Source organism: Eucyclogobius newberryi, unplaced genomic scaffold, assembly GCF_026437365.1.
Source record: "Eucyclogobius newberryi isolate DKJ021-1_F unplaced genomic scaffold, fEucNew1.0.hap1 SCAF_11, whole genome shotgun sequence".
Lineage (NCBI taxonomy): Eukaryota > Metazoa > Chordata > Actinopteri > Gobiiformes > Gobiidae > Eucyclogobius > Eucyclogobius newberryi.
Window position 1 is genome coordinate 35,711,649 of NW_027315735.1, and position 25,338 is coordinate 35,736,986.

At 44.5% G+C, this 25,338-nt stretch overlaps 1 protein-coding gene across 1 annotated transcript; it reads left to right on the forward strand.

Moving 5' to 3' along the window:
• Positions 1-171: 171 nt before the first annotated feature.
• Positions 172-21,001, forward strand: ptcd3 (pentatricopeptide repeat domain 3). The gene is made up of 23 exons (XM_072440037.1): positions 172-283; positions 965-1,017; positions 1,101-1,140; positions 1,228-1,273; positions 1,916-1,984; positions 2,051-2,155; positions 3,249-3,372; positions 4,432-4,535; positions 5,620-5,784; positions 11,636-11,696; positions 12,091-12,173; positions 12,460-12,604; positions 12,704-12,754; positions 12,821-12,910; positions 13,060-13,088; positions 13,167-13,273; positions 13,344-13,422; positions 14,999-15,089; positions 15,169-15,254; positions 16,371-16,516; positions 16,957-16,998; positions 18,133-18,291; positions 20,857-21,001. The coding sequence occupies exons 1-23, from the start codon at positions 195-197 to the stop codon at positions 20,900-20,902; spliced, it is 2,010 nt and encodes a 669-aa protein (XP_072296138.1). The 5' UTR covers positions 172-194; the 3' UTR covers positions 20,903-21,001.
• The last annotated feature ends 4,337 nt before the right edge of the window (positions 21,002-25,338 follow it).

Here is a 25,338-nt window from a genome sequence, read left to right on the forward strand (position 1 = left end):
CACTCAAACAACAACGTAAATAAATGTAAACACGTCTAAATAGTTTACGAATGTTACATAACACAACTTTTAACGTATTATGTGTTAAACTGCGTAAAACAAGACATAACTAAGCGGATGAATGGGTCGTAGCCGTTGGTATCTTCCTCTTCCCCCACAATGCATCAGTCGCTACGTAACGACGACGCGTCAAAATGGCGGCGCCCTGTAAACACGCAGGGCTTTGCTTTCAGAAAAACGGACGATTTCTGCTGCGGAACTTCGATATATTTTCGTGTCGCAGGTATGAAAGTGCAAATGTGCAGTTTTCATCGTGTTGCGTTAAAGGTTTTGAGGAAATATGGTGCGATTAGTGGAGAAAACGGCAGCGGCGCGACTGTGACAGGACGAGGTCACGCACACGGGAGGCAAAAAGATGAAAAACGGGAATGTTATCGGCCAGTTAATTATATTTTACACATTTCAGAACGCTATGTATTCAGTATGTTCACAATCACGCAATGGAGGCCAAATTAAGTCAGCCATAACGCGTTTTTCAGGTCAAAATTGGCACGTAGTTTGCTTTTCTGTTGCATAAAGGGTCGGATAAGGTATAATCTGTGATGAAGTATGTAAATACTATCTGGGCTCAATGTTTCTGTAAGTGTTTGTCCAGAATAACCGAAAAATAACTCGTCAAATATGCCAAGTGTCTATCATAAACTCCCATTACGTGAACAAATGTGTTTAAACCAGGCTCTGATGTCACTCACATGTTTCTGATTGTTTTTATTTGTCAAAGCTGCGTTATATTTTAAAATTTTGTCACATTCTGAGTCCAAACCCAGCAAATGGAGAACATTGAAATGTATTTTATTTTACTGTATTTTTCGTAGTCTTTTGTTCACACTACTGCAGTTCCAGTCACTATTTTTATCATGCACTACTGAAAAGTTGAACAACCTTCTGTCACTTTTGTTTTCAGGAGCTTTCACTGGAGCCCTGTCCTCCATCAACAAGCTGCAGAGGCAAACACAGGTCACAATCATTCATATTTAAGTATGATGTGTGATTTGGGAAAAAAAAGACTGATTAAATACATGTTTATTCCATGTTTATAGACTCTTCAGAGAGCATTGTCATCCCTAAAAAGAAAACATGGTAAGTGTGCAGCCCCAGTCATCATCTTTTATCAATGTCATTTAAGCCATTAAAACAAATTTACTCAATATATTTAACATTCTGCAGGAGCAAAACTGCAGTTTTAGAGACTTTGGCTGCAACTATCAAGAGGGTACGTCTATTTTATATTCAATAAATATACATTATTTAAAGGTTGAATGGACGATTTTTTTGGCATAAATTTGAGCCTTATTTCCTCGTGGCGTGGACTGCCGATTAGTGCTGCCACGTATCAATCATAAAACGCACCTACCGCTCACCTGCAGCCACGTGCGGCTCGTCCCACGTTTCCGCGTGCCTAAGCGCATGGATAAGATAAGATAAGATCTATCATAATATAGTTCCCTCAGTGTACGGGGCAAAATGAAGACGGAGAAAGACAGTTCTAGCTGACGCAGAAGTGGACTGAAATCTACAGGAGACGAGAGATGTGATGCGCTCCGTTGCGCTACTAAACAAATGCACGTGTGTGTTGTATCAGTCCGCACGGGGGAGTGGCATGTGCACTTCCGCCTGCGTTCTCAAATCGCCGAAAAATCGTCCATTGCGCCTTTAATCTCCTATTTGTGTTTTTATTTTTAGAATGGTTGGATGTGTTATTTATTTTTTCAATTTTTGTTTTGTTTTTAATTATATATTTTTCCCTCTTTTGCATTTTTTTTCTCTGTTTTTGCGTTTGTTGGTTTTTACTTAATTTTGATTAAAAAAAAATGAAATGTGTCCGTTTTCTCTCAAATAACTTGCATCTCTTCAGGATCCCGCTGCGTATCCGTACCAGTTCCAGGATGACTCTTACCTTTCTCCAAGAACGTCCTCAGAGTTTGTACGTTCTAAACTCTCTTTTCTCTGTGAGGTTTATATCTAGGTCTGACCCTCTTTCTCTCCTCAGTCCCTGTACTCGCTCTCGCAGGAGTCGGGTCGAGCTGCAGCCAAATATTTCATCAACAACAACCCCAAGTTCTTCACCAAAGACTTTGCAGAGCCGCACATACCGGTAAGTCGGTTAAACAAGACTTAATCTTCGTTCACGCTCGTTTCATGAAACCCGTTTACGAACTCGTCTTCTCTGAGCTTCACAATAAACACTCACATTTCCCAGATTTGTGGCGTTAAATGTAGCGATCTGGAGGTCTCCTGAGCTGTTTTTGAGTCCATAAATCACCACCAGACTCATTCTGAGCTTTTCTGACTGAAATCACGTTCATTACAGTGGCATACTTGTATTGCCCAATGGCTAGCTTTTGTTTAAAGTGCCTATGAATAATTTTGACTTTATTTTGGTGTATTTATACATGTTGTAAATATAAATTATAGTTGTACACCAATCGAGCAGGTATTGGTGGAGAAAAAATGTTCTGTTGAAAATGACAGGAAGTGACATCACACCAGGGACACTCATTCCAGACTCATTATGCAGAATTTACACGAAGAAACAACTTTTTTGACTCTTTAAACATTAATTCAACAAAATAAAGTCGCTCTCATATATTTTTATTTGTCAAATGTAAAAAATTGTGACATTAGATGAGTTTTGGCCCAGTGTTTGCTGGGTAATTTCCTACTTTGATGTCATCAATTATAAACAGGAAGTGACATTGTAAACCTAAAAAATGAGTTATTCTGTGATAACATTTTTATTTAAAAAGATTGTGCAAAATTCAAAATATATTTATCTTTACTGCGCTTTAGTTCAATGAGCTGTCCGACCTGTAGGGGGCGCTTTAATGGCTAGCTTTTGTTGTTTCACAGTACGGTTATTCCCTCTGCTGCCAGTAGGTGGAAATGAATCTGTATTCTCTATTCATGGACATTCTTTTCAAACATGAGATGTCAAGGTTACTCGAGCATGTTTAGAGCTCAAAAACACCACAAATACTGCATTATACGTGCCCTTTAATGAAAACATATACTTTTATTGTGTGCGTTTTATTAATATTACAGTTATGATTCTACATTTTGTTCATTGTTGATTGGTTGAAACTGGTCCTAACTGCACTGCGCGAGACAGTTTCATTCACGCCGTTGCACCTTTTTGATTGGCGGGTTGTATTTTGATTGGCGGTTGATGGGCCCGTTTCTCCGCCCAGTGTCTGATGCCGGACTCGGTGTCGCCGCTCCTGGACGAGGCGAGCGAGGCGGCGCTGAAGGAGAGGATCGCTCTGAGGAGAGTGTCCGCCGCCGTGGACGCGTACGACCGGCTGCTGCAGAGCGGTGAGGGGCCGGCGCCGAACGCACTCTGCGTCACCGGTTAAACGGCTGCCAAGGGAAACGACAATTACCGTATTTTCCGGACTATAAGTGGCACCGGAGTATAATTTGCACCAGTTTGATTTAGACCTGTTTTAGACCTGGTGTAGACCTGTTTTAGACCAGGTTTACCTGTTTTAGTCCTGGTTTAGACCTGGTTTAGACCTGGTTTAGTTCTGTTTTCAAAAAAATGTATAATAGAGAAGAAAAAAACATAAGTCGCACTGGAGTATGAAATGTTGTTGCAAGTGTGAAAATAACAAATAATATCACATATATACTTATACTCCAGAGCGACTTTAAGTTTAAGTCGCACCCCGGCCAAAACTATGAAAAGAGGTGCGACTTATAGTCTGGAAAATACGGTATTTAGATGCATACATTTAGGTGCAATTTTTCCTCACTCTCCGCGTCCAAATTAAAGGCGCGATGGACGATTTTTCGGCGATTTGAGAACGCAGGCGGAAGTGCGCATGCCCCTCCCCCGTGTGGACTGATACAACACACACGTGCGTTTGTTTATTAGCGCAACGGAGCGCATCGCATCTCTCGTCTCCCGTAGATTTCCGTCCACTTCTGCGTCAGCTCGAACTGTCTTTCTCCGTCTTCATTTTGCCCCGTACACTGAGGGAACTATATTATGATAGATCCATGCGCTTAGGCACGCGAAACGTGGGGACGATCCACACGCGGCTGCAGGTGAACGATAGGTGCGTTTTATGATTGATACGTGGCAGGACAAATGATTTATCCACGCCACAAGGAAATATGAGAAAAAAAATTGCTGAAAAAAATCGTCCATTCCACCATTCCAAGTCTTTTAATTGACGCTGAGTTAGACATTTTTTCCAGTAAAATATGCCTTAAATGTAATTTAAAATCTTAATAAAAATGCAGAAAAATCGTGTATAAAATGAACCTGTTGAGCTCGTTCGTCCGACTTCCACGGCGCGTCTTTCTTTCTGACAAACTGCTATTTAAAATGGTTTCTAATCCAACATTGTTTTCCTGTTGCTTCGTTAGGTCAAACCGTCTCCATGGAAACGACACACGACCTTCTGGACCTGATTTGCCTGTACTGCGATCGAGATCCTGTCGCTGAGGGAACGCCCGACACAGACGGTGCCGTGAGTGAAGGAACTTTCCACATTGCGGCGCATTTATTCAAGTTTTTTATTAAGTTTTTCTATTATTATTATTATTATTATTATTATTATATGACCAGTTTTTATGACGTTTTAATTTTGACTTTATTTGGTGTATTTATACCTGTTGTACATATTAATGATAGTTTTACACTGATCAAGCAGGTATTTGTGGAGAAAACGTTGAAAAATCTGTATAAAATGACAGGAAGTGACATCACACCAGGGACACTCATACAGGAAGTGACATCACACCAGGGACACTCATACAGGAAGTGACATCACACCAGGGACACTCATACAGGAAGTGACATCACACCAGGGACAATCATACAGGAAGTGACATCACACCAGGGACACTCATACAGGAAGTGACATCACATCAGGGACACTCATACAGGAAGTGACATCACACCTGGGACACTCATACAGGAAGTGACATCACACCTGGGACACTCATACAGGAAGTGACATCACACCAGGGACACTCATACAGGAAGTGACATCACACCAGTGACACTCATACAGGAAGTGACATCACACCAGGGACACTCATACAGGAAGTGACATCACACCTGGGACACTCATACAGGAAGTGACGTCACACCAGGGACACTCATACAGGAAGTGACATCACACCAGGGACACTCATACAGGAAGTGACATCACACCAGGGACACTCATACAGGAAGTGACATCACACCAGGGACACTCATACAGGAAGTGACATCACACCAGGGACACTCATTCCAGTCAAAGTTTATGCAGAATTTACAGAAAGAAACAACTTTTTTTACAACATAATAAAGTCGCTCTCATATATTTTTATTTGTCAAATTACTAAAATAGTGGGTTTTGTTACTCTTGAATGGAGCTGTAATTGACTAAAGTTCTGTTCCAATCAAAGTTGACTAAAAACTGCATTTGCAACAAAACGACACAGAAAAGCGCAGATTAAACTCACAATTTACTCCCAAAACTCACTCCATGTCCGATAACTTCCGAACCTGGGGCGTGAATGTCTCGCTCCAGCGCATTAAACCTTCTGAACGGTTTTTCTGGGCAGGGCGAGGGCGGAGAGGACGCCAGGCGCCGCAAAGGACGCTTCCGCAAAGCGTCTCAGCTCCTGAAGTCCACGTGGAGAGAAGACAACAACGCAGAGCGAATCTTCAACCTGATCCCGGAGCGAGACACGCGCTGCTACTCAGCCCTGATCCGAGGCATGGTCAAGGTGAAGGACCGAGCTTAAAGGGCACGTACTGTATGAAGGACCGAGGTTAAAGGGCACGTACTGTATGAAGGACCGAGGTTAAAGGGCACGTACTGTATGAAGGACCGAGGTTAAAGGGCACGTACTGTATGAAGGACCGAGGTTAAAGGGCACGTACTGTATGAAGGACCGAGGTTAAAGGGCACGTATTGTATGAAGGGTCGAGGTTAAAGGGCACGTACTGTATGAAGGACCGAGGTTAAAGGGCACGTACTGTATGAAGGACCGAGGTTAAAGGGCACGTACTGTATGAAGGACCGAGCTTAAAGGGCACGTACTGTATGAAGGACCGAGCTTAAAGGGCACGTACTGTATGAAGGACCGAGGTTAAAGGGCACGTACTGTATGAAGGACCGAGGTTAAAGGGCACGTATTGTATGAAGGGTCGAGGTTAAAGGGCACGTACTGTATGAAGGACCGAGGTTAAAGGGCACGTACTGTATGAAGGACCGAGCTTAAAGGGCACGTATTGTATGAAGGGTCGAGGTTAAAGGGCACGTACTGTATGAAGGACCGAGCTTAAAGGGCACGTACTGTATGAAGGACCGAGGTTAAAGGGCACGTACTGTATGAAGGACCGAGGTTAAAGGGCACGTACTGTATGAAGGACCGAGCTTAAAGGGCACATACTGTATGAAGGACCGAGGTTAAAGGGCACGTACTGTATGAAGGACCGAGCTTAAAGGGCACGTACTGTATGAAGGACCGAGGTTAAAGGGCACGTACTGTATGAAGGACCGAGGTTAAAGGGCACGTACTGTATGAAGGACCGAGGTTAAAGGGCACGTACTGTATGAAGGACCGAGGTTAAAGGGCACGTACTGTATGAAGGACCGAGCTTAAAGGGCACGTACTGTATGAAGGACCGAGCTTAAAGGGCACGTACTGTATGAAGGACCGAGGTTAAAGGGCACGTACTGTATGAAGGACCGAGGTTAAAGGGCACGTATTGTATGAAGGGTCGAGGTTAAAGGGCACGTACTGTATGAAGGACCGAGGTTAAAGGGCACGTACTGTATGAAGGACCGAGCTTAAAGGGCACGTATTGTATGAAGGGTCGAGGTTAAAGGGCACGTACTGTATGAAGGACCGAGCTTAAAGGGCACGTACTGTATGAAGGACCGAGGTTAAAGGGCACGTACTGTATGAAGGACCGAGGTTAAAGGGCACGTACTGTATGAAGGACCGAGCTTAAAGGGCACATACTGTATGAAGGACCGAGGTTAAAGGGCACGTACTGTATGAAGGACCGAGCTTAAAGGGCACGTACTGTATGAAGGACCGAGGTTAAAGGGCACGTACTGTATGAAGGACCGAGGTTAAAGGGCACGTACTGTATGAAGGACCGAGGTTAAAGGGCACGTATTGTATGAAGGACCGAGCTTAAAGGGCACGTATTGTATGAAGGGCCGAGGTTAAAGGGCACGTATTGTATGAAGGACCGAGCTTAAAGGGCACGTACTGTATGACGGACCGAGCTTAAAGGGCACGTACTGTATGAAGGACCGAGGTTAAAGGGCACGTACTGTATGAAGGACCGAGGTTAAAGGGCACGTACTGTATGAAGGACCGAGGTTAAAGGGCACGTACTGTATGAAGGACCGAGGTTAAAGGGCACGTATTGTATGAAGGGTCGAGGTTAAAGGGCACGTACTGTATGAAGGACCGAGGTTAAAGGGCACGTACTGTATGAAGGACCGAGGTTAAAGGGCACGTACTGTATGAAGGACCGAGCTTAAAGGGCACGTACTGTATGAAGGACCGAGGTTAAAGGGCACGTATTGTATGAAGGGTCGAGGTTAAAGGGCACGTACTGTATGAAGGACCGAGGTTAAAGGGCACGTACTGTATGAAGGACCGAGCTTAAAGGGCACGTATTGTATGAAGGGTCGAGGTTAAAGGGCACGTACTGTATGAAGGACCGAGCTTAAAGGGCACGTACTGTATGAAGGACCGAGGTTAAAGGGCACGTACTGTATGAAGGACCGAGGTTAAAGGGCACGTACTGTATGAAGGACCGAGGTTAAAGGGCACGTACTGTATGAAGGACCGAGGTTAAAGGGCACGTACTGTATGAAGGGTCGAGGTTAAAGGGCACGTACTGTATGAAGGACCGAGGTTAAAGGGCACGTACTGTATGAAGGACCGAGGTTAAAGGGCACGTACTGTATGAAGGACCGAGCTTAAAGGGCACGTACTGTATGAAGGACCGAGGTTAAAGGGCACGTACTGTATGAAGGACCGAGGTTAAAGGGCACGTACTGTATGAAGGACCGAGCTTAAAGGGCACGTACTGTATGAAGGACCGAGCTTAAAGGGCACGTACTGTATGAAGGACCGAGCTTAAAGGGCACGTACTGTATGAAGGACCGAGGTTAAAGGGCACGTACTGTATGAAGGACCGAGGTTAAAGGGCACGTATTGTATGAAGGGTCGAGGTTAAAGGGCACGTACTGTATGAAGGACCGAGGTTAAAGGGCACGTACTGTATGAAGGACCGAGCTTAAAGGGCACGTATTGTATGAAGGGTCGAGGTTAAAGGGCACGTACTGTATGAAGGACCGAGCTTAAAGGGCACGTACTGTATGAAGGACCGAGGTTAAAGGGCACGTACTGTATGAAGGACCGAGGTTAAAGGGCACGTACTGTATGAAGGACCGAGCTTAAAGGGCACGTACTGTATGAAGGACCGAGGTTAAAGGGCACGTACTGTATGAAGGACCGAGCTTAAAGGGCACGTACTGTATGAAGGACCGAGGTTAAAGGGCACGTACTGTATGAAGGACCGAGGTTAAAGGGCACGTACTGTATGAAGGACCGAGGTTAAAGGGCACGTATTGTATGAAGGGCCGAGGTTAAAGGGCACGTATTGTATGAAGGGCCGAGGTTAAAGGGCACGTATTGTATGAAGGACCGAGCTTAAAGGGCACGTACTGTATGACGGACCGAGCTTAAAGGGCACGTATTGTATGAAGGGCCGAGGTTAAAGGGCACGTATTGTATGAAGGACCGAGCTTAAAGGGCACGTACTGTATGACGGACCGAGCTTAAAGGGCACGTATTGTATGAAGGGCCGAGGTTAAAGGGCACGTACTGTATGAAGGACCGAGGTTAAAGGGCACGTACTGTATGACGGACCGAGCTTAAAGGGCACGTATTGTATGAAGGACCGAGCTTAAAGGGCACGTACTGTATGAAGGACCGAGGTTAAAGGGCACGTACTGTATGAAGGATCGAGCTTAAAGGGCACGTATTTTATGAAGGATCGAGCTTAAAGGGCACGTATTTTATGAAGGACCGAGCTTAAAGGGCACGTATTTTATGAAGGACCAAGGTTAAAGGGCACGTATTGTATGAAGGCCCTAGGTTAAAGGGCACGTATTGTATGAAGGACCGAGCTTAAAGGCCACGTACTGTATGAAGGACCGAGCTTAAAGGGCACGTATTGTATGAAGGACCGAGGTTAAAGGGCACGTACTGTATGAAGGACCGAGGTTAAAGGGCACGTACTGTATGAAGGACCGAGGTTAAAGGGCACGTATTGTATGAAGGGTCGAGGTTAAAGGGCACGTACTGTATGAAGGACCGAGGTTAAAGGGCACGTACTGTATGAAGGACCGAGGTTAAAGGGCACGTACTGTATGAAGGACCGAGGTTAAAGGGCACGTACTGTATGAAGGACCGAGGTTAAAGGGCACGTATTGTATGAAGGGTCGAGCTTAAAGGGCACGTACTGTATGAAGGACCGAGCTTAAAGGGCACGTACTGTATGAAGGACCGAGGTTAAAGGGCACGTACTGTATGAAGGACCGAGCTTAAAGGGCACGTATTGTATGAAGGACCGAGGTTAAAGGGCACGTACTGTATGAAGGACCGAGCTTAAAGGGCACGTATTGTATGAAGGGTCGAGGTTAAAGGGCACGTACTGTATGAAGGACCGAGCTTAAAGGGCACGTACTGTATGAAGGACCGAGGTTAAAGGGCACGTACTGTATGAAGGACCGAGGTTAAAGGGCACGTACTGTATGAAGGACCGAGCTTAAAGGGCACATACTGTATGAAGGACCGAGGTTAAAGGGCACGTACTGTATGAAGGACCGAGCTTAAAGGGCACGTACTGTATGAAGGACCGAGGTTAAAGGGCACGTACTGTATGAAGGACCGAGGTTAAAGGGCACGTACTGTATGAAGGACCGAGGTTAAAGGGCACGTACTGTATGAAGGACCGAGGTTAAAGGGCACGTACTGTATGAAGGACCGAGCTTAAAGGGCACGTACTGTATGAAGGACCGAGCTTAAAGGGCACGTACTGTATGAAGGACCGAGGTTAAAGGGCACGTACTGTATGAAGGACCGAGGTTAAAGGGCACGTATTGTATGAAGGGTCGAGGTTAAAGGGCACGTACTGTATGAAGGACCGAGGTTAAAGGGCACGTACTGTATGAAGGACCGAGCTTAAAGGGCACGTATTGTATGAAGGGTCGAGGTTAAAGGGCACGTACTGTATGAAGGACCGAGCTTAAAGGGCACGTACTGTATGAAGGACCGAGGTTAAAGGGCACGTACTGTATGAAGGACCGAGGTTAAAGGGCACGTACTGTATGAAGGACCGAGCTTAAAGGGCACATACTGTATGAAGGACCGAGGTTAAAGGGCACATACTGTATGAAGGACCGAGGTTAAAGGGCACATACTGTATGAAGGACCGAGGTTAAAGGGCACGTACTGTATGAAGGACCGAGGTTAAAGGGCACGTACTGTATGAAGGACCGAGGTTAAAGGGCACGTACTGTATGAAGGACCGAGGTTAAAGGGCACGTATTGTATGAAGGACCGAGCTTAAAGGGCACGTATTGTATGAAGGGCCGAGGTTAAAGGGCACGTATTGTATGAAGGACCGAGCTTAAAGGGCACGTACTGTATGACGGACCGAGCTTAAAGGGCACGTATTGTATGAAGGACCGAGCTTAAAGGGCACGTACTGTATGAAGGATCGAGCTTAAAGGGCACGTATTTTATGAAGGACCGAGCTTAAAGGGCACGTATTTTATGAAGGACCAAGGTTAAAGGGCACGTATTGTATGAAGGCCCTAGGTTAAAGGGCACGTATTGTATGAAGGACCGAGCTTAAAGGCCACGTACTGTATGAAGGACCGAGCTTAAAGGGCACGTATTGTATGAAGGACCGAGGTTAAAGGGCACGTATTGTATGAAGGACCGAGGTTAAAGGGCACGTATTGTATGAAGGACCGAGGTTAAAGGGCACGTATTGTATGAAGGACCGAGCTTAAAGGGCACGTATTGTACTCTGAATGTACTTTTGTGAGCTTTAACCCGGCGCTAACTTAGCTTTAGCTTCCTTCACACCAGTTTGATCAATGTGGTTTAGAAAATGTTCTCCCCTCCAAGCGTCAAAAACACTCTGTTCTGAATATCCTCAATTTGTGACCTTTTCTCCACCTCTGACCTTTTCTCCATCTGTGACGTTTTCTCCTTTTCTCGATCTCTGACCTTTTCTCGACATCTTTGACCTTTTCTCGACGTCTTTGACCTGTGACCTTTTCTCCACCTGTGACCTTTTCTTCCCTCTGCTGCCAGTAGATGGAGCCCAGAGCACAGTTCCTTCGCGTGGTTAAAGCCTGAGAAGCCTTAGTTTTTAAAAATTTAGTTCTAAAACATGAGCTGCCAAACTAAAGGTCCTCAAGAGCATGTTTAAAGGACAAAAACGACACAAATGATGCCTAATATTTGTCCTTTAAAACGTGTTGTTATACGATCCCTCCTGGGACGTCTTGTTCTTCTTTGTTCACAGCACGGTGCGTCCACCAGGGCCTTCAGCTTCTACACAGACATGCTCAACAACCGAGTCACAGGTGAGACGTTTAACCCAGCGCTAGCATAAATGCCGCCGCGTTTAGCTTCTTTCACATTGTTTGTGAGCTGCTCTTCTCCGCTTTCTCTCTCTGAGCCTCACAAAAACACGCCGTTTCAAGTTTCTCAGATTTGTGACGTCAAAGTGAGAGATCTGAAGTTTCCTGTGCCGTTTTTAAGTCCATAAATCAACTCGGATCACCTTCATCACAGCTGCGTTTGCATTAGCATGTCGGGGCAAGCTAGCTTTTGTTTATTTGTATAGATAGAATTGTTCACGTTAAAAGCACATTTTAATAACATGTAGTGAACGGATGAAACTGTTTTCAGCTGCGTAATTCTTTTCTTGTGCAAATGTACTTTTAACTGAGGTTTAATGGTAGTTTTGGTTGCCAGGCGACGTCCACATCTTCAACGCGCTGATCTCTGCTGCTTCAGAAGTCAGAGAGAAATACAACGACCGATGGGACCTCATTGTGGTGAGATCTACTTTTAAATATATATATATCTATATATATATATATATATAGATATATATATATATATATATAGATATATTTATATATATATATAGATATATTGATGAGGCAGGCGGCGCGAGTGAACAACACCATGCCAAAAGCCCTCAGCGAGAACACTGTATATACATGCATATATGTGTATATATATTATTATATTATAATGTATTATACTATACTATATCATATAATAAAATAATAAGAACCATCTCCGAATAATGACCTGAACCATGTGGCTTTTGTTCAGGAGCTGCTGAACCAGATGAACCAGCAGAAAGTGCGTCCCACGCTGCACACGTTCAACGCCGTGCTCAAGTCTCTGCGGCGCTGCGGGTATTTGGCCAAGACCCACGCTCTGCACACGCTCAGTGAGATGAAGGCCCTCGGGATCCGTGAGTGCGCTGCGTGTTTTCACACTCTTTAAAATGATTTCAAATGATTAAAATATGAATTCTTGTCAATGTTCACACAATAATTGAACTTCCCTCCAGCTCCCAGTCTGGCCTCTTATGACCACGTCCTGGCTGCTTTCTTCAGATCAGGTAAAACTCTTTAAACATTTTGCTTTTTCCACATATTAATTCAACAAATTCACATTTTTTTTCCAGGAACGTCCACAGCGAACAACCTCGACATTTTACACGAGCTTTTGTCGGCGATGGAGGGAATCGACTTCAGCGGTCAAGACCCAGACGACGGTACAAAACTACACATACAACCCAATATAAAAGTACACGTTTGTACTTTCACCCAAAATTTGTGACGGTTTAAAGACACATTTGTACTTTTAACTCAATATTTGTGACGATTTAAAGACACGTTTGTACTTTTGTGCTCTTCCTTTCAGTCTACTTCTTCTGCAGCGCCATGAGAATTGTGAGTTTTCATATTTATTCCGTTATTTTGCTCATTTCTCGACGCGTTTGTTCATCTGAAGTTGTTTTTTTACGGCAGTGTTTGGACAACAAAGACCTGGAGTTGGGTTACAAAGTGCACGCGTTGGTGGAGTTTGGAGAGAACTGGAGGCTTCTGGGAGATCCGTATCAGCAGAGCATTTACTAGTGAGTTTCAAACGACCATTTCAAGGCTCATTAAACGCTTGTTGCATTAAACGTTTGTCTCGACTTCCAGCGGTCGCTTGTTTAACCTGCTGTGTTCCATGGAGCACGTGGATGTGGTGCTGGACTGGTACAGGAAGCTCATACCGTCGGTCAGTAACGTCTCTATATTACGCACGTTTTTATTCAGAAATGGGTCAAATGTCAAAGAAATGTAAAGAAATGTCCTTGTTTATGATTAGGGTTGTGAGAGAACGGATTTCATGGCATTTGGGCGTACATTTGACCCAGAATGTAAATTGGCTCAAATCGCAGCGTTGCATGCGGAAAATGGCCAAAAAATGAAAAATTGAACTAGGAACGTGTTTTTACTCTTTAAAAAATTGAAAAACTGATTCAGGAACATGTTTTAACTCTTTGGAACGTGTTTTTACTCTATAAAGTGAAAAACTGAACTTGAAATGTGTTTTTACCCTTTAAACACGTGAAAAACAACCTGGAACGGATTTTTACTCTTTAAAAATTTGAAAAACTGATACAGTAGTGTGTTTTTACGCTCTAAAAATGTGAAAAACAGAAAAATGATATTTTTTTCAATAAAGCTGAAAAAATAAGCATCGGTCGCTCCAAAAACTATTTAAAATTTTTTTGATGAAAATGTCTTTAAGTTATTTTGTGTTTAACATTTTAACACAAAATAACTGGTCGACGAATAAAAGCAAATGACCCAAAGTGTTCAGCCCGAGACCGTTAATCACCAATTCTAGTTTGACACGAGGAAAGTCGTTTAAAGCGCCCCCTACAGGTCGGACGACTACTGAACTAAAACACAGTTAAAGGCGATATGGACGATTTTTCGGTGATTTGAGAACGCAGGCACATGCCACTCCCCCGTGCTCATGCCACTCCCCCGTGCTCATGCCACTCCCCCGTGCTCATGCCACTCCCCCGTGTGGACTGATACAACACACACGTGCGTTTGTTTATTAGCGCAACGGATCGCATCACATCTCTCGTCTCCCGTAGATTTCTGTCCACTTCTGCGTCAGCTCGAACTGTCTTTCTCCGTCTTAATTTTGTCCCGTACACTGAGGGAACTATATTATGATAGATCCATGCGCTTAGACACGCGGAAACGTGGGACGAACCGCACGCGGCTGCAGGTGAACGGTAGGTGCGTGGCAGCACTAATCGGCAGTCCACGCCACGAGGAAATAAGACTCAGATTTATGCCAAAAAAATCGTCCATTCAACCTTTAAGATAAATATGTTTAGAATTTTGCGAAAAATTCCCAAAAAAATTATCATAAAATAACACGTTTTTAGGTTAATGTCACTTCCTGTTTGTAATTGATGACATCACAGTAGGAAATTACCCAGCAAACACTGGGAAAAGCTCAGATAATGTCACCAGTTGTTTAAATTTGTGATTTCAGCAATAAGTGGAAGCAAATTATTATTATTTTCTCTAATTTGCTCACATTTTTAAAAAAACAAACCGAACACAACCAGAGACAAAAGTGACAAAACAAAAACACAAACGGACTTAAACTACACATTTAAACCAATACAAAAACATGTCAAATTTGTCCTTTTCCAAATCAAGTGTCATTTGTTCCAATTTTTGTCTGATGTCGGTGCATTTCTTAGTGACGGTGCACAAAGAGTTCACATACAGAGCGTGTTTGTTTGTTTGTTTGTTTGTTGACTCCTTTTCCCCGTGTCCAGCTGTATTACCCGAACCCTCAGGGCCTGAAGGACCTGCTCCAGGCTTTGGACACGGACAACCGCCTGGACCTGCTGCCCACCATCTGGAGAGGTCAGCCTAAAGCTAACGCCGCCGTCATAAGTGCAGATGTCATGGCGCTCTGGAGGTCACGTGACGCTCTGTTTGGCAGATATTCGCTCGCTGGGTCACGACAACAAACTGGACCTGGTGGAGGAGCTGCTCGGCCTCATGTCCCGGGACAGGCACAGTCCAGAGGTCACCGCAACATCAAATTCTCTTCATCTGTGACGTTTACTCGAGCTCCAGCCACGGCTACAACAGGACTTATTCTTACACATCTGGTTTAATGGTTTTCGGTTCAGATTTGTCCAAGTTTGTTCAAATTCCAAGTCGTTTCGAGACACTTAAAGGACACGTTTTGTGCTAAATCTACTGTTTTCATCTTAATATAACATGTGTCTTCCTCATAAACACAGCTGGAGGTGCGTTTAGCTTCGTTCACGCTCGTTTCTTTAATCCTGTTTACGAGCTCCTCTTCTCTGAGCCTTACAAAAACACTTAAGTTTCCCAGATTTGTGACGTCAAGTCTACAAATCATCACAGACTCGTGCTCGACGTTTGACTCATATCTGCGCTCACGTCAACATGTCGAGAAGCTAGGGTCTGTGTAGTTCCCTGTGGTAGTTCCCTTTGCTGCCAGTAGATGGAGCCAGTATTATTTTAAGTTCTACAACATGAGACGCTAAAGCAAAGGAACAAGGAATTGCATGTTGTAGGGCTCAGCAATCAATCACAAATAGGAAAGAAAAAAGAAGAGAGAGAAAGAGAAGGAGAAAGAAAAGAAAGAATAATGGAGAGAAGAGAGAGAGAGAGAGAGAGAGAGAAAAAAGAAATAGAAAAAAGAAAAAGAAAAGCAGAAAAAGAAGAAAGAAAAGAAAAAAGAGAGAGAAAAGAGAAAAGAAATGAAAAAAAAGAAAAGAAAAACAGCAAAGGAACAAAGGCGGGTTTAAAGGGCAAATAATGCATAATGTGTCCTTTAAAAACACGGCACAAATAGTGAGTGTTTTGCGATATTAAATGTGCATCAATATCAATAATTCAATATCATTTCTAACAGAATAGTATCCTGAGGCAATTTTAGACTGAAAAGGGAAAATCATGAATAAGAATGTATTTATTTTAGACCTTGGTGGTGGTATTTTAATGAGCTTTTTGACACAATAACTTCAGTTGGTTGCCACGTCGATGCCGTTGCTGACCCGTCATGTGTCCACGTGGCAGGGGTTGCCATGTCGATGCCGTTGCTGACCCGTCATGTGTCCACGTGGCAGGGGTTGCCATGCCGTTGCTGACCCGTCATGTGTCCGGCAGGTGCAGCAGCAGTTCGCTGGTTGCGCTCTGGAGGTCAAGACGGTGTTCGATGGCGACAGAGTGCGAAGTCTGGAGTGGAGCTCTGCAGCGCTGACCCACGTCACCACTCTGCTGCTGAGGGACGACAACAGCACCGCACAGGCCTGGTACAACACACACACACACACACAGAGACAAACACACACACACACACACAGAGACAAACACACACACAGAGACATAGAGACAGACACACACACACAGAGACATAGAGACAGACAGACACGCACACACACACACACACAGAGAGACACACAGACACGCACACACACACACACTACAAAAAGAGCTGACATTTCATCGTAACACATTTACACACGTCACAACACAAACAAACACCGTATATTCAGCACTATAAGGCGCATTTAAAAGCCTTTCATTTTCTCAAAAAACGACCCTTTACATATGTTTTTGTGTGTTCCATGTTTTGTTTGGCTTAATGCACCTTTATATATGAAAAATGATCCAAAATGTACCATTCATGGACGGTGTGCTTTATAGTGTGGAGAATACGGTAAACAAGTGACTGACGGTTGTCTTGTTTCAGGGAGATGCTTCAGCTCTTTAAATCGAAGAACAGAATCCCAACGTAAGTATTTTTAACGCTGTGTGACACGGTTATGAATGACAAATATTCAAGGCTTTGTATCCAGACAAACATCATAACTTTATTTAAACAGAAGCAGAACAGAATCTGTGGCAGAGTTAAACCTTGTGTAAAAAAACTAAATTGAATTGATATAAAATGATGATTTAAACCTATCGCTCTGTAAACATGAATTTACCTTAAAACGAGCTCATTTCAAAGGTCAAACTGCCTCATTATCCGTTAATATAATTATGTCATCCAATTAAACTGTTCATCTTTGAAACATCATTATATTAATGAACAAATACAATCATAATTAATAAAATGACACTTTTACACTGGAACAAAAAATTAAAAAAAATCAGGGGGGAAAACTAATATTTAAATATCCCACTATAAATATTTCTTGTGCAGGTTAAAGTGTGTTTGTTACATATTTCATAGTGTGGAAGTGTTGATGGGTCATGTTCATGGTGCTGTCCATGGTGCTGTCCATGGTGCTCTTCATGGTGCTGTCCATGGTGCTGTCCATGGTGCTGTCCATGGTGCTGTCCATGGTGCGGTCCATGGTGCTGTCCATGGTGCTCTTCATGGTGCTCTTCATGGTGCTCTTCATGGTGCTGTCCATGGTGCTCTTCATGGTGCTGTCCATGGTGCTCTTCATGGTGCTCTTCATGGTGCTGTCCATGGTGCTGTCCATGGTGCTGTCCATGGTGCTGTCCATGGTGCTGTCCATGGTGCTGTCCATGGTGCTCTCCATGGTGCTCTCCATGGTGCTCTCCATGGTGCTCTTCATGGTGCTCTTCATGGTGCTGTCCATGGTGCTCTTCATGGTGCTCTTCATGGTGCTGTCCATGGCGCTGTCCATGGTGCTGTCCATGGTGCTGTCCATGGTGCTGTCCATGGTGCTGTCCATGGTGCTGTCCATGGTGCTCTCCATGGTGCTGTCCATGGTGCTCTCCATGGTTGTACAGTATGTTTAGTTCCATTTGGTTTTGTGTGTTTGATATTTGGTGAGTTTGTACCTGGAGGAGAGTTCAAAACGTCTGCTCTGGTCTTAACGGTTTGTTTGTTTGTTTGTTTGTTTGTTTGTTTGTGTTGTTGTGTGTGTGTGTGTGCGATTGTGGTGCTCAGAGTGGCGTTGATGGAGGAGTTCCTGTCGGCGTGCATCGCGTCCGGCGCCGCTGACAAAGCCGTGGAGCTGGTTCAGACCTCGGCCTCGTTCTGTCTGCCCGGCACCAACAACCTGACCGAGCGAGCCATGAAGGACCTGCAGCTCAGTGAAGAGCAGAGGTGCAGTTCAGCTCTGCACGCGCTCAGAGCCTCTAACCTCTGCACACGCTCAGAGCTTCTAACCTCTGCACACGCTCAGAGCTTCTAACCTCTGCACACGCTCAGAGCTTCTAACCTGCACACGCTCAGTTAGAGCTTCTAACCTGCACACGCTCAGTTAGAGCTTCTCTTCTCCTCTGCACACGCTCAGTTAGAGCTTCTAACCTCTGCACACGCTCAGTTAGAGCTTCTAACCTGCACACGCTCAGTTAGAGCTTCTAACCTGCACACGCTCAGTTAGAGCTTCTAACCTGCACACGCTCAGTTAGAGCTTCTCTTCTGCACATGCTCAGTTAGAGCTTCTCTTCTGCACATGCTCAGTTAGAGCTTCTCTTCTGCACATGCTCAGTTAGAGCTTCTCTTCTGCACATGCTCAGTTAGAGCTTCTCTTCTGCACATGCTCAGTTAGAGCTTCTCTTCTGCACATGCTCAGTTAGAGCTTCTCTTCTGCACATGCTCAGTTAGAGCTTCTCTTCTGCACACGCTCAGTTAGAGCTTCTCTTCTGCACATGCTCAGTTAGAGCTTCGCTTCTGCACACGCTCAGTTAGAGCTTCGCTTCTGCACACGCTCAGTTAGAGCTTCGCTTCTGCACACGCTCAGTTAGAGCTTCGCTTCTGCACACGCTCAGTTAGAGCTTCTCTTCTGCACACGCTCAGTTAGAGCTTCTCTTCTGCACACGCTCAGTTAGAGCTTCTCTTCTGCACACGCTCAGTTAGAGCTTCTCTTCTGCACATGCTCAGTTAGAGCTTCTCTTCTGCACATGCTCAGTTAGAGCTTCTCTTCTGCACACGCTCAGTTAGAGCTTCACTTCTGCACACGCTCAGTTAGAGCTTCTCTTCTGCACATGCTCAGTTAGAGCTTCTCTTCTGCACATGCTCAGTTAGAGCTTCTCTTCTGCACATGCTCAGTTAGAGCTTCTCTTCTGCACACGCTCAGTTAGAGCTTCACTTCTGCACACGCTCAGTTAGAGCTTCTCTTCTGCACACGCTCAGTTAGAGCTTCTCTTCTGCACACGCTCAGTTAGAGCTTCTCTTCTGCACACGCTCAGTTAGAGCTTCTCTTCTGCACATGCTCAGTTAGAGCTTCTCTTCTGCACATGCTCAGTTAGAGCTTCACTTCTGCACACGCTCAGTTAGAGCTTCACTTCTGCACACGCTCAGTTAGAGCTTCTCTTCTGCACACGCTCAGTTAGAGCTTCTCTTCTGCACACGCTCAGTTAGAGCTTCTCTTCTGCACACGCTCAGTTAGAGCTTCTCTTCTGCACATGCTCAGTTAGAGCTTCACTTCTGCACACGCTCAGTTAGAGCTTCTCTTCTGCACACGCTCAGTTAGAGCTTCTCTTCTGCACACGCTCAGTTAGAGCTTCTCTTCTGCACACGCTCAGTTAGAGCTTCTCTTCTGCACACGCTCAGTTAGAGCTTCACTTCTGCACACGCTCAGTTAGAGCTTCTCTTCTGCACACGCTCAGGTAGAGCTTCTCTTCTGCACACGCTCAGTTAGAGCTTCTCTTCTGCACACGCTCAGTTAGAGCTTCTCTTCTGCACACGCTCAGTTAGAGCTTCTCTTCTGCACACGCTCAGTTAGAGCTTCTCTTCTGCACACGCTCAGTTAGAGCTTCTCTTCTGCACACGCTCAGTTAGAGCTTCTCTTCTGCACACGCTCAGTTAGAGCTTCTCTTCTGCACACGCTCAGTTAGAGCTTCTCTTCTGCACACGCTCAGTTAGAGCTTCTCTTCTGCACATGCTCAGTTAGAGCTTCACTTCTGCACATGCTCAGTTAGAGCTTCACTTCTGCACACGCTCAGTTAGAGCTTCTCTTCTGCACACGCTCAGTTAGAGCTTCTCTTCTGCACACGCTCAGTTAGAGCTTCTCTTCTGCACACGCTCAGTTAGAGCTTCTCTTCTGCACATGCTCAGTTAGAGCTTCTCTTCTGCACACGCTCAGTTAGAGCTTCTCTTCTGCACACGCTCAGTTAGAGCTTCTCTTCTGCACACGCTCAGTTAGAGCTTCTCTTCTGCACACGCTCAGTTAGAGCTTCTCTTCTGCACACGCTCAGTTAGAGCTTCTCTTCTGCACACGCTCAGTTAGAGCTTCACTTCTGCACACGCTCAGTTAGAGCTTCTCTTCTGCACACGCTCAGTTAGAGCTTCTCTTCTGCACACGCTCAGTTAGAGCTTCTCTTCTGCACACGCTCAGTTAGAGCTTCTCTTCTGCACACGCTCAGTTAGAGCTTCTCTTCTGCACACGCTCAGTTAGAGCTTCTCTTCTGCACACGCTCAGTTAGAGCTTCTCTTCTGCACACGCTCAGTTAGAGCTTCTCTTCTGCACACGCTCAGTTAGAGCTTCTCTTCTGCACACGCTCAGTTAGAGCTTCTCTTCTGCACACGCTCAGTTAGAGCTTCACTTCTGCACATGCTCAGTTAGAGCTGCTTCTCTTCTGCACACGCTCAGTTAGAGCTTCACTTCTGCACACGCTCAGTTAGAGCTTCTCTTCTAATCTACTTTTGTCTCTTCTGTGTTTTTAGAGCTGTTTTAAGTGAGCTGGAGGCTGCAGCAGTGACGTCAGATTGAGGATAAACTCACGTTCATTTATTTAAATAAACTGTCACTACAGCGTGAAACCACCAGAGGGCGCCATCTCCATCTGAAACAGTTTAACTCCTGTAAATCTAATAATAAAACACTGTTTTACAATAAATTATTCGTTTTAATTTTTATTTTGAGCTCTTGGATTTAAGCCAATCAAATCAAAGTGTTAATATCTTAACATAATGACATAAGAGGGTGTAATTTGAAGTGCAATTATAATGCACAGTCAAATTTCCCATAAGTGCAGAAATATTGCCTTGTTTTGCAGTTCAATTCTTTTTCAATGTACTTTATATTAGAATGTACAGATTTTTTAAACAATCATGATTAAACAAACATTATTAACAGCTTTTTTAATACCTTAAGTCTCATAAACCAAGAATTTTAGATCCTCTTGTATGAAACCTTAGTATTTCCTTCCCTTTGACGAGACGCAGACTTTAGAATTCTGGAGGAGCCACTTCCTGTCGTCGCTCTCATCCACAGGAAACTGGAGCTGCAGATAAGACTCAAATATAAATATATCACATGAAGAATGAAGTCTCACTTTTCTCACTAAAACCTGCTCGATAAAACTATTGTTTATGAACAACAGGTTTGAACAACAAATAAAGTCAAGATCTCATCAAAACTCAGACGGAAATGTGTTTCTCAATCAAGTTTCACTTAATTAAAACATGTCAACAAAAACTGCTTCAATAAGATAATAAACCAGGACTAAACCAGGACTAAACCAGGTCTAAACCGGGACTAAACCAGGACTAAACTAAGTACAAGTATCCATCGCAGTATCACAGTGACAGTAGATGTAGTACATGTAATATTTGCACAGTTACTTCTACAAAGGTATTTACTGCTTTGATGAGTAATAATAGTACTTTTTGCACATTCTCCTGTCGGCGCTTGTCTCACTTCAGACCTGCTAAAAGTACAAACCAGGTCTGCGGAAGGCGTGTCCAAACCCCGCCACTCTGGACCAATCGGGAGCCGAGCTGGGATCAGGACCATATAAGGAAGAGCGGGAATGTGTGGGGGCGTGGCTCTGTTCACCTGACACCTGCGGGCGATGTTACCTGAGCACGTGAGGGGCGGAGTTGAGCACGTGAGGGGCGGAGTCAAGCCCCGCGAGAAACGGAAGCTCAAAACAACCAAAAAGAGAAAGTGCCAAACTACATCTTCTGAAATATAAAACTATGCGTTTGTTTAAGATTAAAATGTATAAACATCAAAGCCTTAATGCATCTTAAAATAAGCACAAAACACATATTAAAAAGCAACAAAATAAGCACAAAACACATATTAAAAAGCAACAAAATAAGTTCAAAACGCATATTAAAAAGCAACAATTTAAGACAAAAAAACTAAAATTAACCATAAAACACAAAAAACAAAAACGTAAATAAATACAAATAATAATAATATAATAATTATAACTTATTTTTTAATATAGCCTAAAATAATCTTCTTTTAATTTAATTTAAAACCTATACTAACACTTTATTTGCATGAATTCTCACATCTTTACATTTTAAAAACATCCTAAATAAATATAGAAAATGAAATAAGCCTAAAAATCTAACACATGTTGCAGATATTGCCTCAAAACAAGATAAATAATGTTTTATGCATTTTAGCTTGTACAACTCAAAATAACGTTCAGAGGTGAAACACTAATTAAGGATGCACTATAGTAGTATTCGTAGTTTGTAGTACTAGTAGTATTTTTGTTTGTTCGTGATCGACTGCTGGACACGCTCGGATTCAGATTCGATGGATACAAAATATACGCGTGGCAAAAGATAGAAAATGATTTGCAAACGCCGGCGCTTGTTCCTGGGTCAAACGTCCAGACTTGTCGATAGTTAAAGCTTTTACGGCGATTAACGACGGCGTCACTTTACGAGCGAACGCAAGATTCACCAAAGCAAACCAACGCCACAGACGGTTTAGAACGATACTCTCTTTTGTCCTCGATAATGTTCTTCGGTGGCAATTCAACTCGTCTACGTGGCGTTTATTCAAATACAAGAGCGTTTTGTGTTCAATCATTCGAGACGTTTCATCGTTTCGTCGTTCAGAGGCAGAAAACGACTCGGTGGCTCGTCGCTCTCGTCCTCGCTGCTGTCGCTTTGAACTTTTACACGAAAAGTGCATTTGGAGTGATGTTTAATCATGTGTGTGAGTGTGTTTGTGCTGAAGGTATTTGAAGTAGACGTGTGCCTGAGGCTGTCTCGCTCTGTGTATTTAACTTTAGATCCTCAGAATGTCCAGAGGCCGTCGCACACTCACATGGACGTGTTTCAGATCACCAGAGTACCTTTGGTCTTGAATATTTACTTACTTATGTATTTACTTACTTACGTATTTACTTACGTATTTACTTACTTATGTATTTACTTACTTACGTATTTACTTACGTACGTATTTACTTACTTACGTATTTACTTACTTATGTATTTACTTACTTATGTATTTACTTACTTACGTATTTACTTACGTACGTATTTACTTACTTACGTATTTACTTACTTACGTATTTACTTACTTACGTATTTACTTACTTATGTATTTACTTACTTACATCTCTACTTACGTACGTATTTACTTACTTACGTATTTACTTACTTACGTATTTACTTACTTACGTATTTACTTACGTACGTATTTACTTACTTACGTATTTACTTACTTATGTATTTACTTACTTACGTATTTACTTACTTACGTATTTACTTACGTACGTATTTACTTACTTATGTATTTACTTACTTGCGTACTTGCTCACTTACTTACCTTAGTTCATCCTGGTAAGGGATCAAAACCTCTTTTTAAAGCGGGGGGGGGGTTGTGTACTGCGTGGGGGGTTGTGTACTGCATGGGGTTGCGTACTGCGTGGGGTTGCGTACTGTGGGGGGTTGTGTACTGCGTGGGGTTGCGTACTGTGGGGGGTTGTGTACTGCGTGGGGTTGCGTACTGTGGGGGGTTGCGTACTGCATGGGGGGTTGTGTACTGCATGGGGTTGCGTACTGCGTGGGGTTGCGTACTGTGGGGGGTTGTGTACTGCGTGGGGTTGCGTACTGTGGGGGGTTGTGTACTGCGTGGGGTTGCGTACTGTGGGGGGTTGCGTACTGCGTGGGGTTGCGTACTGTGGGGGGTTGCGTACTGCGTGGGGTTGTGTACTGCGTGGGGTTGTGTACTGCGTGGGGGGTTGTGTACTGCGTTGGTTGGTTGCGTACTGTGGGGGGTTGCGTACTGTGGGGGGTTGCGTACTGCGTGGGGTTGTGTACTGCGTGGGGGGTTGTGTACTGCATGGGGGGTTGCGTACTGCATGGGGTTGCGTACTGCGTGGGGTTGCGTACTGTGGGGGGTTGTGTACTGCATGGGGGGTTGCGTACTGCATGGGGGGTTGTGTACTGCATGGGGTTGCGTACTGCGTGGGGTTGCGTACTGTGGGGGGTTGCGTACTGCGTGGGGTTGCGTACTGTGGGGGGTTGCGTACTGCGTGGGGTTGCGTACTGTGGGGGGTTGCGTACTGCGTGGGGTTGCGTACTGTGGGGGGTTGCGTACTGCGTGGGGTTGTGTACTGCGTGGGGTTGTGTACTGCGTGGGGGGTTGTGTACTGCGTTGGTTGGTTGCGTACTGTGGGGGGTTGCGTACTGTGGGGGGTTGCGTACTGCGTGGGGTTGTGTACTGCGTGGGGGGTTGTGTACTGCATGGGGGGTTGCGTACTGCATGGGGTTGCGTACTGCGTGGGGTTGCGTACTGTGGGGGGTTGTGTACTGCATGGGGGGTTGCGTACTGCATGGGGGGTTGTGTACTGCATGGGGTTGCGTACTGCGTGGGGTTGCGTACTGTGGGGGGTTGTGTACTGCGTGGGGTTGTGTACTGCGTGGGGGGTTGTGTACTGCGTGGGGGGTTGTGTACTGCGTGGGGGTTGTGTACTGCATGGGGTTGTGTACTGCGTGGGGGGTTGTGTACTGCGTGGGGTTGTGTACTGCGTGGGGTTGTGTACTGCGTGGGGGGTTGTGTACTGCGTGGGGGGTTGATCCTGTATCTTCGATGTGTCCCGGTTCTGACCCGTGTGCGGGACAGTCCTAATTGGACCGTGCAGGAGACGTTCCTGATTTGAAAAGTCAAATGTCCAAATGCTCTTCTGCTCATTTGTTTACAGAGATCAGCCCTCGGCGCTGACCGATGACTCTTGGTTTTACAGTCAAGTGTCGTAATAAACTCTTGCCTTTGGTTGTTCTTATCAGAGCCAGACAGTTCAACATTGAATCATCTTTATTTAATTGATATGTTTGAATTGGCTTGTTCCATGTCGTGAGCTTTGATTTGACCCATGGATTCTCTGCTTTTTCCTGCTTCTGTTTCAGTGAAGCCTGCACAGGAATCCCCGGCACAACGTTACACTCAAC